This window comes from Cervus canadensis, chromosome 1, assembly GCF_019320065.1.
Source record: "Cervus canadensis isolate Bull #8, Minnesota chromosome 1, ASM1932006v1, whole genome shotgun sequence".
In the NCBI taxonomy this organism is placed as follows: domain Eukaryota; kingdom Metazoa; phylum Chordata; class Mammalia; order Artiodactyla; family Cervidae; genus Cervus; species Cervus canadensis.
Genome location: NC_057386.1, coordinates 42825945 through 42839102, shown reverse-complemented (window position 1 = coordinate 42839102; position 13158 = coordinate 42825945). Strand labels below are relative to the sequence as shown.

The following is a 13158-nucleotide window of genomic DNA, read 5'->3' as shown; positions in this document are numbered from 1 at the left end:
AAATAATTCGATTGAACATTAGCTTGGTGTAAGTGGGAATGTTAAGCCTTCCACAATTTTCCCCCTAGGGGAAAGCGGAGCCGGTAAAACAGAAGCCAGTAAGTACATCATGCAGTACATTGCGGCCATCACCAACCCCAGTCAGAGAGCGGAGATCGAAAGGTAAGGGCCGTCTCACTATGGGGGAGAATTGTCTCTGGAGCCTCACTTTCTATACAGACTGGACGAGATTAGGTCCGCACTCTCATTTCTTGATGGTTAAACTACTTTGATTCTCTTACTGCAGAGCTCTGTGCTTTTATTTTTTAATAACTTAGTTTGAGTTATCTTTTAAAATTTGTCTCTTCACTGGGGGATGCACTAGGACTTTGTTTTTGTGCACGGGTTTTCTCCAGTTGTGGCGAGGGGGGCCCCTCTCCAGGTGCGGCGTGCAGGCTTCCCGTTGCGGCGGCCGCTCCCATTGTGAAACACAGGCTCAGTGGTTGTGGCATATGGACTTGGTTGCTCCGAGGTGTGTGGAATCTTCCCAGACCACGGATCGAACCTGTGTCCCCAGCACTGGCAGGCAGATTCTTAACGACTGAACCACCAGGGAAGTCCTCTCTATATTTCCATTTATATCCTTCTATTTCCATATTTCTTTTTGATCGAAAGATACTGCTAAGGGAATTCTAGTCTGCAGCTGCCTTCAATGTTCCATGGGCTCAGCAAAGATGTAACAGTCTCCTGGGAGTTTGTATTGTTCTAGCACACACAGGTTTCTTGCTCTTTCTACTGTACAAGCATCTTTTCTACACTGTGTTCTACTTTGCCTAGGCTGAAAGGGGGCTCTGGGAGGCAGACGCATGCTGCCCAACTCTGTGACAACCAGAACCTTGGTATTAGAAGTTCCGAATAGGATTCATTTTCTGAAAGGATTTCATACCACGTTGTTCTCTGCTCACCGCAGGATGAGTGATAAAGCTGGCGTGCGCTGTCTGGGTGCGCTGGTGTGCACTGACCCAGCATTCAGTAGAGTGTCTGGTACATGCTATTTACTTAGTAAATATTAAGGAGTAAATGAATGGGTTTTTTTTGCTTTTAGAAAATTGGAAATGTGGCTATAAAACATGACTTTCTTATGTGGTGTGGACTTTCCAAAGAGAAAAAGAGCAACTTTCTAAAGTTGCTACTTTGGGACTTCCCTGGCAATCTAGTGGTTAAGACTTCACCTTCCAATGCAGGGGGTGTGGGTTTGATCCTAATCGGGGAGCTAAGATCCTACATGCCTCCTGGCCACAGAACCAAGATATAAAACAAGCAGTATTGTAACAAATGCAATAAAGATTTTTTAAATGGTCCACATCAGAAAAAAAAAAAATCCAAAGTAGCTAGTTTGAAGCTTAGTATTTATTTACAGGACAGTCACACTCTGTATATACGTCTCAGTATTCAGTTTTATGGGTAGAGAAAAAGGAAGCTGTGTTGGTACAAAAGAAGAGAATTTGGACTAGACTACCCTACATGGGCTTTCTTCTTTTCATCGTAACTGGGCTATATTGCCACGCCAAAAGAGGTATCTTTTAGCGATACAGCCCCAATTGTGATTCTGACTTTGCAACCTAATAGGACCAGGACAAGGATATAAGTAAGTTTTTAGAATTTCCTTAGAATCTCAGGACAGTAACTGGCTGAGAACTAAATTTTAGTTTGTTTTAACAGTTAATTTCTAAGCCCAGTTGGTACAATAAAGTAAGGCATGTTTACACTTACTGGTTTTTTAAGAGCATATCTTACCAAAGTTTATAAACACTTTTTTTTATTTACCATAGCAAAGCAGTTTCCCCTGCTCCACTTAAAAGTGTACTTTCATTCGTGAGGAGTTAAGGTTGTAGGGTCACTTTTCATAGTGATGGAAGGTTATTTCAGCAATATGCCCATATAAGAGCAAGTATGTCAGTGAAATAGAAACAAAGACAAGACCTAGAATGAAGTTAAAATGTATCCATTGGGATAGAGAATTAGTGTTCATCAATAAAGAATGACTTAACATCTTTTGTAATTATCTTTATTTAAAAATTATACCTGAAAAAAAAAGACTTAAATACCTGACACCAAAGAGAGATTCCATACAGCTCCAAACAAAATGATGAGCAGTTTCTAAACTAATCAAGACCACATTGATGATATTTTAACCAGTGCAGTAAATTTCACTAGGCTTTGTAAGCAAATACTTTTAAAAATGGAATCATTTTCCGTATCACCCATTCTTTTCAGAACATCTCTTTTTAATATTTTTCTTTATGTAAATAAAGTATGCTCATTTAATAGAAAAACTAAAAATTACACCATTGTGCAGAACATCAAAGTTCCCTGAAATTCCACCTACCTCCCCCATCAATCTAGGTAACCATAGTGAAGTATGTTGTCCCTTCCAGATTTGTAAGCATTTAGTAAAACATGTGCGTGCACACACACACACACACACACACACACACCCCACAAAGATCATACTATTTTGTAATACATATTATTTTGCAACTTAATTTCTCATTCATTAATATATTCTGGACCTCTTTCTAGGTCAGTATATGTTGTACTAGGAAGCAAAAATTTGTCTTCATCCATCCCTATTCATGGATATTTCTGTTGTTTAAAAGCTCTTGTTCTTTTGATGTTGCAAACAACACTACAGTCAACATCTCTGTAGACATATTTACATGTCTTTTAATGAAATCTAGTTTCTTAAAAAGTCCAGTCTTTGAAATTTCTTGCAGTGACTTTCATTTATCTGTGTTAAAGAGTGAAGAATATGTTGCTTAAGTCTAACTGTGTCCTGGAAGCTTTTGGAAACGCCAAAACCAACCGCAATGACAACTCAAGCAGGTTTGGAAAATACATGGATATCAACTTTGATTTCAAGGGAGACCCAATTGGTGGACACATCAATAACTACTTATTGGAGAAGGTAAAATGTGCTTGGTTTCTGAGGATCATGTTTGCAAATGCTGAATTTTTGAGGGGGAGCACTAGAATTGTGTTTTCAAGTTGAGTTATGATTAATGTACAATATTAGTTTCAGGTATACAATGCGGTGATTCAATGATTTTATATATTATAAAATAATCACCTCAATAAGACCAATTACTGTCCATCACCATGCAAACTTATTACAATATTGTTGACTATATTCCCTGTGTGTACATCACCTCATTTATAACTGGTAGTTTGTACCTCTTAATACCCTTCACCTATTTCACCATCCCTGCCCCCAACACCGTCCTCTCTGACAACCACTGTTTTTTCTCTGTATCTATGAGTCTGTTAATGCTGAATGTCTTTTAAAAACCTGATTGTAGAATTTCTTTTATTGCTCCAAAGTACCTTTTAGTCCTGTTCTCCACCCCTTCCTGCCCCTCAGTAACTGTTCTGTGACATTAATGTTCTCTTTTTGTGTTCTCTTATTAGCATTACAATGTCAAGGTGGGAAAAGTTATGGAATTTGTAGATAATGATTTAGGTGTGTGTGTGAAGGGGGGTGATTGAACATATGCCAACTTTTGGGTAAGGTTTAGCAAAAACCCATCTAGGATTAATCACTTCTACTCTTTTTACACATCCTCCCATGTTTTTATTTTAATTAATTTGAAATCTCCTTTTCTTCCAGTTTCTATTTGTTCACTGCTTTATAGTAGTATTTATATGTATATTTATATAGTAATATAGTACTTTGTGATTTTATAGCCTAATTATGAGGCATACTACATTTGGTTTGTGAAAAATTAGTACGTTTTTATCTGCCCATGTGAGTGAAAGATCCAATTTGTAAACGAGTCCAGTCAAAACTTTTCCTCTTGGGACTGCTAGAGAGGTTGTGTCCTAACTATCTGGAGTAGATTGTATCCTAACAATCTGGAGTAGATTCGCCTGGTTACAGCAGTTAAGGTTGAGCTTTACCAAGTTAAGTTGCCGCCTTGAATTATACTCAGAGATGAACCGACCTACCTTCTCAGTTAAGGGTTTTCCATCCCACTCATACCATAGCAACCTTTATGGCAGCAGAATGCAGTCTAACCTTCATTTTTATTTGTGAAGCTGAAGTCAGATTGTTCAGGAAACAGTGTTTTATCAGAGTCAGTTGAAAAAGGACAGGAAATGCCAGTTATTATCAGTCTTTTTTTTTTTCCAAAATGTTTCATGCCTTCACTTTATGTACATATTCAGGCAAAAGAATCCCCTTACATTTTGAGTCCTCTCTTAAGAGCAATCTTTTCGAAACCCTCTCAAGCAGAGGAATCTGTGGACAGACCTTGTTCACCTGACTTTAGTACAGGATGTAAGGTGGTGCTCTTGGAAATACCAGCAGATCCTCAGGAAGGGAATGCTAAGTGTATTCCTCCCTAAACATTGCTTCCTATTCTCCCCACTGCCAATTCCCTCCCCCTGAAAATTCCATCTTTAGGCTCCAGGTTTAAAAAAAAATCAAAATAGCTTCATTTTCGGAAAGTTCAAGAAAGAATTATCAAAAGATTGCACAGAAAACTCCATGGGTCAGCCCCGTCCGTGGGGTCCTTAGGACCTTTTCAGTGCCCTGCTGATACAGGGTTCTCTGGGAAAGTGGCTCTCATTTTGTTTCAGGAGTACATTGTCAGATTAACGATTTTAATGTGTTTCTTTTTTTCCCCCTTTAGTCTCGAGTTATTGTGCAACAGCCAGGAGAAAGAAGCTTTCATTCTTTCTATCAGGTTAGTAAGCTGTTCTGCAGATAATCGTCCATCTGTTCAGGTGTGCATGAAATGGATTTTTACTTTGGGGGCTCTCCCGTGCCTCGTGCCTCCCTCACCTCCATCTGCCCACAACACTTTGCACACGTGGGCACACGTGCATACACCGTCCCCTACGGAATTCTTCAGAGGCTTGACGAGCATGACTATTCTAAAAAGCTAGCAGGTATTAACCAACCAGATGACTGCCTCAGCTGAGCATTTCTCATGTTTCTCTGCAGTGTAGTAACAGTTTAATGACCCTAAAAGCTTTTAAAACGATAACATTCTGAATATGGCAAATTAGTTTTATTTTTCAGTTGGAGCTATTGTTCCCATTTTGCAGCACTTCCAGAGATGGGAATACAAATTCAGGTTATTTTTGTTAAAAAAAAAAAAAAAAAAAGAATCAATTTAAAAAACCTGATAGTTATGTTTTTTTTTTTCAGTAAACCAAAGTGTGCAGTTTAATATAGAGAATTTCAACATAGTGCCTTCTCAAATTCTCTGTAGAGAAGAACAACGTGTATTATGTCTGTGTTTTTGTTGATAATTCACCATGTTTTCAATAAACTAGTTTTCTGCCAAATATAGGAGTTCTGTTATTTCAAGAACCCGTGACTGGGATTTGCCTGCTGGTCCAGTGGCTAAGACACCAATACAGGGGACCCGGGTTCAATCCCTGGTCAGGGAACTAGATCCCCCATGCCACCACTAAGGTCCATGCAACCAAATTAATAATTTAATATTTTTTTTAAAAAGAACCCATAACTTTCTCTGCACTTGAGTGAAAGTTAAAATTTGTCTTTGTCCAATACTACAGTCCTGGCTACCCAACTGTCCTTTCCTGGGGTTAGAGTTTGAGGAGGGAAAGTTGTTTGTTTCCAGTATGATTCAACAGATGACCAGCTGCTGACGCCTCTTGGATTCAAGGCAGTATTGACTCTTTCTGAATTTGAAACACACCTGCACACTGTCTAGATAACAAGGTTGATAAGCACATGATTGCCACAGAGCACCGGCTGCCGGGTCACAGACAGCTACAGTCAAAGCAAGAGCCTTTCATGCCAGTTAGGTTACGAAAGGGCTAAGAACTTTTAAGTAATTTTCCTTCTGACTGTATAACATTCTCCATCTCTGATGATGTTGAAGCCATTTCCCCTCGAGATAAAAAATTTAAAAAAATCTTCAAAGCCAGAAACAGGAGGACCTGAGTGAATTAACCCAGAAAATGAAAAAAAGCTAGTTTACCATTAAGTCTGGAGTAAGAAAATGGCAACCCAATCTAGTCTTCTTGCTGAAAAAGTTCCATGGACAGAGGAGCCTGGTGGGCTACAGTCCATGGGGCCGCAGAGAGTCAGACACGACTGAGGAACTGACCAGCAGTAAGTTAGAATACATGGCATATTGGGTTCAGTGGGTATATTGATAACTTATTTTTATTTCGATGTTTTTCAGCTGCTGCAAGGAGGTTCGGACCAGATGCTACGTTCTCTGCATCTCCAGAAATCCTTGTCATCCTACAACTACATCCATGTTGGAGCCCAGCTAAAGGTAAGCGTTTCCTTTTTGAGATGATTCAGATATAGAATCAAAGAATCAGAAGGGACATTAATAAATTATCAGTTTCAGCCTGCCACATTAAAGCAAATGAATGACTCTTATCCTATTTCTAAAATTCTCGAGGACAGAGATTCGATGTATTTTTGATGCAACAACTTTGCTTAGTAACCCATTACTATATTTTATCACCATCTGATACGAAAGAAGTTTCTCTCTTGTGTTCTTGTGGGTTTTTTTTTTAAATTTTTAATCCCATTCCTTTTATTTTGACCCTCTAAAAATATTGTTACAAGTAGGAAATCCACCGCAAAAGGAGGTACTGTATGATTTGGCCAAAGGCAAGTTGGTAAAACAAAACAAAGCTGAAAAGCACTGTGTTTGAAAGATATCAAAGATCACCATTCATTAGTTTTTCAAATCATGATTTTGATGAAATAGTTTTGTGATCCTTGGAGCATTTCTATTCAACTTTCACAATTTTTTTTTCCCTTCCCTTGCATGTAAAAGCCCTTGCACACACATCACACCAACCCTTTTGCCATTTTGTTCCTAATTAGTGCTCTGCTGTACATATAATTTCTGCTAGCCAATTTATAGCTAATCCTAATAATATAGTGATTTGTCAATGGTAGGTTATAAAACAGTAATTATAGTTTCATTGGGGAAGGTGTGTAAATACATGAAATAAGATTTGAAGGGAAATAGACCAGGGCTTACTTGTTTATTCTGGATATTTAAAGTTATACATACTTGGGTTCTCCTGCTTTTTACATATTTCACATTTCTTCTATAATTAAAGATGCACTATGTTTGTAGTTGGGGGAGAAAATAAAAGACTTTGTAAAAGGAAAGAATCCAAGATGTGGGAAGCATTTCTTTTTTTCAAATTCTTTGTTATTCATCTTAAGCTAATTATACCTATATTACTGGTTTTACTGGTATTTTTATTATCACACATATAAATAAATGATACTTAGGGTTTTGCAATTAGTTTTCCATTGTTTGACATTTAAGTTGCACAGTTTCATACTTTTACAGTCATCCAAGAACAGGATGTTTGGCTGAAAATTAATTGAAAGCAAACAAAACAACGGAGGGCCACACCCCAGCTTTTTGAGAACAGGTCAGAGCTACTTCAAGATGTGTAAAGGACTATAAAATCAACTCTTAAAAGAACAGTGACTGAAAATATTCTTTTTAAATCAAATTGTCTTATTGACCAAGTGACTCTTGACTGGGTCATGTAAAGCACCCAGAAAAAGCAAATACTACATGAACATTTAGTCTTTTCTTCAAAGCTAAATTTACTTTAGGTTCCCTTTTCATCAACAATTTTCATTCCTATTCCTCCCCTTCCATTTTTCCTGCCCAATAAAAACCAAGAAGTAATATATGATCATAGTCAAACCTAAAATAAAGATGAACCAAAAGGAAATTAAAATATACTAAAGCTCACCTTTCAGAGATAATTATTGATAACAACAGTTTATATATGTATATATTTATATATGGAATCATACAATAAATCCTAATTAAGTAAACCTTTTATTAAATTACAATCATTAGTATCTTCCCATGTAAACAAATATAAATTAATAGAACAGTTTTAATAACTATGAAGTATCGCTCTCTCTGTTTCATAACTTAGCCATCCTAAAATGTAGGACTCACATACAATTAAGATACTGTGGGTTACAGGTAAGACCCAATTAAAAGTCTCCAAAAACAATAAGGAACCTGATGATATCATAACAAGAAGCCCTAGGATGGGGCAGTTCCAGAGTTGGTTAATACAGTGCCTTAACAATGTCGATAAGAGACCCAGATGCTTGTTTTTTTCTCCAACTTACAATTTTGCCATCCTCACTGAATTTGGCTGGTCTGCTTAGGTTGATTTTCCTCATGGTCCCAAAATGGCAGTGGCAGTTCCAGCAGTCACAGGCAGAGAAAATGCTCCTGGCCATAACCCTTGATAAGCTAGGGAAGCCTCATGTCTTATGGGCCAGAATGGCTTCTCATGCCCATGACTGACCAGTCACTTGGTTAGGGGAAAAAGATCCCCGTGATTCATTTAGACCAGTGAAGATTTACCTCCTAAGCGAGGGGAAACCAGTCCTGAAGAACATATGCACTTGGCGAGGGGTGAACAAATCAGTGTTTCATCAGCAGGAAAGAAGTAGGGCTAGAAAATGCCCCTTAGATAAGCAGCCGACAGTCCCCTCAGCAGGACATGTAGACTTCGTGTCTGGTTTCTCTGCAGTTTCAACACTGTTGCAGCTTTTGACAATAATAATCTGATAGTCAGGTGCTTTTCATGTGCTAGGAACTGTTGGTGACTCTTTGCCACCCCATGGACTGCAGCACGCCAGGCCTCTACTGTCCTTCACTGTGTCCTGGAGTTTTTCAAATTCATGTCCACTGAGTCAGTAATGCTACCTATCTCATTTTCTGCCATCTTCTTCTGATTTTGTCTGCAATCTTTCCCAGCATCAGGGTCTCGGGAAAGATTGAAAGCAAGACCCGTATATAAAGGGAGTTGCTTTATGTAAATTCTCATTTCCTTCTCCAACAACCATGTAAGAAAGGTATCATTATGCCCTTTATACCCATGAGGAAACTGAGCCTCAACAAAGTTAAGCATCTTACTCAGAGAGCTGGAATGGGGAAGAGTTTGCCTGGTTGTGTCCTGGAATTAAAGGAACACATGCTCATCAGGCAGAGGGGACCCCTTCCTCTGCTCTTCCTCAGCAGGTGGCCATCAGGCCAGGTCTCTGGGTCCCAGCCAGAGCAGAAACTCACTGAGGAAAGATCAGACTCTCCGCAGCCACTGCTTTGGGAAAACTCCTAAGATGGGCAGTTACCGTTGCTTTACTGTGATTTTTTTGACACCCTTGTATTTCCAATGGGCTACAGATCAAGGCAAGCAATTAGTCTTTGAACCCCTGTCTTAGTCTAGTTGGGTTGCTACAACAAACATACCATAAACAGATGAGAAATGTTGATTTCTCATAATTCTGGAGGCTGGGGAGCCCAAGATCAAGGCCCCAGCAGAGTCAGTGTCCACTTTGTGGTTCAAGGGTGGTGCCTTCTTGCCATGTCTTCACAGGGTGGAAGGACCAGGGATCTGTCAACTTAAAAAGGTGCACAATGTGAGAATTGTGTGTTAAGTTTTATTTGGGCAAAATGAGGATTGCATCGCTCTGAGAAGCTGCTCCAAAGAGGTAGTGGGGGAAGGTCAATATCTTACAAAAGGTTTCCTGCTAGTCACTAGGAGCTGATGTCACCATGAAGGGATTTATTGCTTCTCTTTGGTGTGAGGAGATGCAAGGATTGGGATCGTGAAATCAGCTCTTGAAAATAACTATCTGAAGACCTGTTCCACCAGTTTCCCTGGAGCATAAAGTGCCCCATCCCTGCTGTCCACCCTGAGCTCCCTTCAGGGCATGGCAGAGGTCAACAGCTGCAGCTACACAGGGTTTAGTCCCCAACGAGGCAGATGGCAAAGGCCCTTGTCAAGCACCAAATTGTCACTGACAGACCTCTGGGGTCTCTTTTATAAGGGTACCCATCCCAACATGAGGACTTCATCTCCAAGACCTGATCACCTCCCAGAGGCCCCATCTCCTAACACCATCACCTTGAAGGTTAAGATTTCAACATATAAACTTGGGTGTGAGGTACTCAAGATGCTCAAGTAGCGGCTTGTGTGTGTGCTGAGTCCTCTCAGTCATGTCCGACTCTTTGTGACCCCGTGGACTGTAGCCCACCTCCGTTCACGGATTCTCTAGGCAAGAATAGAGGAGTGGGTTGGCATGCCCTCCTCCAGGGGATCTTCCCAACCCAGGGATCGAACCCACGTCTCTTATGTCTCCTGCATTAGCATGCGGGTTCTTTACCACTAGCGCCACCTGGGAAGCCCCCAGGAAACTCAGGAGAGAGATATAAACATTCCTTCTGCAGGAGCCCTCTTATACAGCAAGAATCTCTGACATACTTAATGTTTACAGAATGCTTGAAAAAGCAAGGTCATATTCCCCTACCGTTTCCCAGCTAGCCAAATGATCGAGGCAGGCCACTTGTCTTTTAGGGGTGGAGTGGGGAGTGTTCTTCCTCACCTTTGAAGTAGGAAGCCTGGCCATACCAGCGTGGGAGCGTTGTTCCGAGCCTGGACAAGACTAATTGTGGAACCAAAAGCCACAGACGACAATAGCTAGGATGTGTCTCGGAGGCTCCTTCAGTCAGAGTTTCCATTTGTGGTCTCACATGTCATGCCACTTCCTCCACTCATCCCAGAGCTTCCCTGAGCCAACTCAGGACTTGCTCCTTCACTGAAGCTTCCAGAGAGTGCCTGGCGGCTCTCTCACAGAAGTGGGCCTTGCGGGAGTTGCCGTATATCGCTACCCCTGAAATCATTGTATTTTCTCTGGATTCTCCCCATCCCTTCAATGACTTATTCCAAAGGCATCAAGACCTTGGCTTCACTTGAATTTAGTCTCATGGTTTTGTATGTTAATGTTCAAATGAAATGTCTTTGACCTCAGTTTCCTGTTTTCATTCCCAGTCATCTATCAATGATGCTGCAGAATTCAAAGTAGTAGCCGATGCCATGAAAGTAATTGGCTTCAAACCCGAGGAGATTCAAACAGCATATAAAATCTTGGCTGCTATTCTTCACTTGGTGAGTGGGGACGCCTTTCAGAAGTTATCACCTCCCTGTGGAGTTCGAATGTTCTTTCAGAAGGTTTGGGGTTTTGTAAAAAAGTAATTTATGTACAGAAAATTTCTCTGACATGTTGAAGAAATTACTGTATCTGTAGTTTCCTCCATCATTTTATAATTGTATGAGGGATTTTCCAAGCCACTGTAGGTTTTGAGACTGTGGCTTTCGTTTACTGCCTTCTTGGTATGTTAGACTTTGAACTGGTTATTTTCAAAGGTAAAAGAATTCAGCAATAGAAAAGAATTCACCACCCATGAAATAAGCTAAAATCTTTTGAACAGAGTAAACTTCTAATGGCATTTGAACCAGAATCACAGATTTCCAGAACTAGATTTTTATTGTCTCATTTTATAGATTGGAAATGAATGACTGGCGTAAAAGTACCCTCCACACACCCCCCCAAAAAAAAACACAGCCAGTTCATCACCGCCAATACTATGGACCACCCTGGCCCACTTCAGCACAAGTTATTTTCCACACATCACACTAAACTTAGAAGTAAAGAACTGTCAGTTGGAGTCTTTTCATTACTGTCTGTATTTATTAGAGATCTTGAAAACATAATGAACGTGTAACCTGGTGGTAAATGAGTGACAACATGAATACAAATCTGGAATACAAATGACTTTTCACTTTCCTGTGGAGAGATTAACCCTAAGTGAATCAGAAATGCACAGGACCTGGGACGTCCCTGGTGGTGCAGAATCCTCCTGCGCATGTAGGGGACATGGGTTCTATCCCTGGTCCAGGAAAATCCCAGGTGCACAGAGCACCTAAGCTCGTGCACCCCAAGTGCTGAGGCCACATTCTAGAGCACCCTATAAGACAAGCCACTGCAGTGAGAAGCAGGCACCCCACAACGAAGAGTAGCCCCTGCTCACTGCAACTAGAGAAAGCCCACATGCAACAACAAAGATCCAGTGCAGCTCCCCCCTCCAACAAAAAAAGACAGAAATGCTCAGGACCTATGTGAAAAATATTATATAGCCACATGTAAACAATCTCTTAAATCAATGTGTCAGACTGGGAAGACTTTAACATTCTAAATTATTTCATTGTTTCAACTAGTTTATAAATACAATGTGACAATAATACTTCAGTATCCAAGGAAGAATTTTTTTCAGGTGACATAATGATTCTAAGATTTACTAGAACAATAAACATGTAATAAAAGTGAATAAAAAGAATAGTAGGGTAGGGGGAGCTGGGTGAAAGAGACACAACTAATTCCAGCCGTTTAAAATGATAGTAAAAGGGAGGAGCCAAGATGGGGGAGGAATAGGACGGGGAGACCACTTTCTCCCCTATAAATTCATCGAAAGAACAATTGAACGCTGAGCAAACTTCACAAAACAACTTCTGATCGCTAGCTGAGGACATCAGGCGCCCAGAAAAGCAGCCCACTGTCTTCGAAAGGAGGTAGGACAAAATATAAAAGATAAAAAGAGAGACAAAAGAGCTAGGGACGGAGACTCGTCCCGGTAAGGGAGTCGTGATAGAGGAAGTTTCCAAACACCAGGAAACCCTCTCACTGGCGTGTCTGGTGGAAGTTTTTGAATCTCGGAGGGCAACCTAACTGGGAGGAAAAATAAATAAAACCCACAGATTATGTGCCTAAAAGCAACTCCCAGCAGAAAAGTACCCCAGACGCCCGCATCCTCCACCAGCAAGTGGGGGCGAAACGGAGAGGAGCGGGCGGCATTGCTTAGGGTAAGGACCAGGCCTGAGTGCCCTGAGGGCAATCCGAGGGAGCTTTTTTGAGATACCAACTTAAACTGTGGGACAGCAAAAGAGAGAGAGAAAATTAACCTGCCCGAACACACTGCCAGCCGTTCGCAGAACAAAGGGACCGAGCAAGTCCAGAGAAGAGCTAGCTGGCTGCGGACCAGCCCAGCCCCACCAGAGGCAGGAGGCAGGGGGTAGGGGAAAGGGGCAAACTCGGCCACAAAGACGGCATCCCCTACCACACTGCAAACAGGCCTCCAGTTTCTAACCAAAGACTTCCTGAGATTCTGGATGGTCGACATCCGCTGGGAGGGTCGTGGCTAAACACAAGGCGCACACACCCGACCAGCACGGGCAGAAACTGAGGCTGGGGCTGCGGAGGGGAGAAGCCGCACGCACCCGGACTGG

The 13158-nt window shown here is 41.0% G+C and overlaps 1 protein-coding gene across 2 annotated transcripts in view; it reads left to right on the top strand.

The window, feature by feature from the left end:
* The window catches only part of MYO1D (myosin ID), a 351718-nt gene that overhangs the window by 102366 nt on the left and 236194 nt on the right, over window positions 1-13158 (top strand). For both annotated transcript variants that reach the window (XM_043480702.1, XM_043480703.1), the window contains exons 3-7: window positions 69-162; window positions 2782-2947; window positions 4671-4724; window positions 6201-6296; window positions 10867-10983. In XM_043480702.1, the coding sequence (XP_043336637.1) occupies window positions 69-162; window positions 2782-2947; window positions 4671-4724; window positions 6201-6296; window positions 10867-10983 (527 nt within the window). The remainder of the gene's footprint in view (window positions 1-68; window positions 163-2781; window positions 2948-4670; window positions 4725-6200; window positions 6297-10866; window positions 10984-13158) is intronic.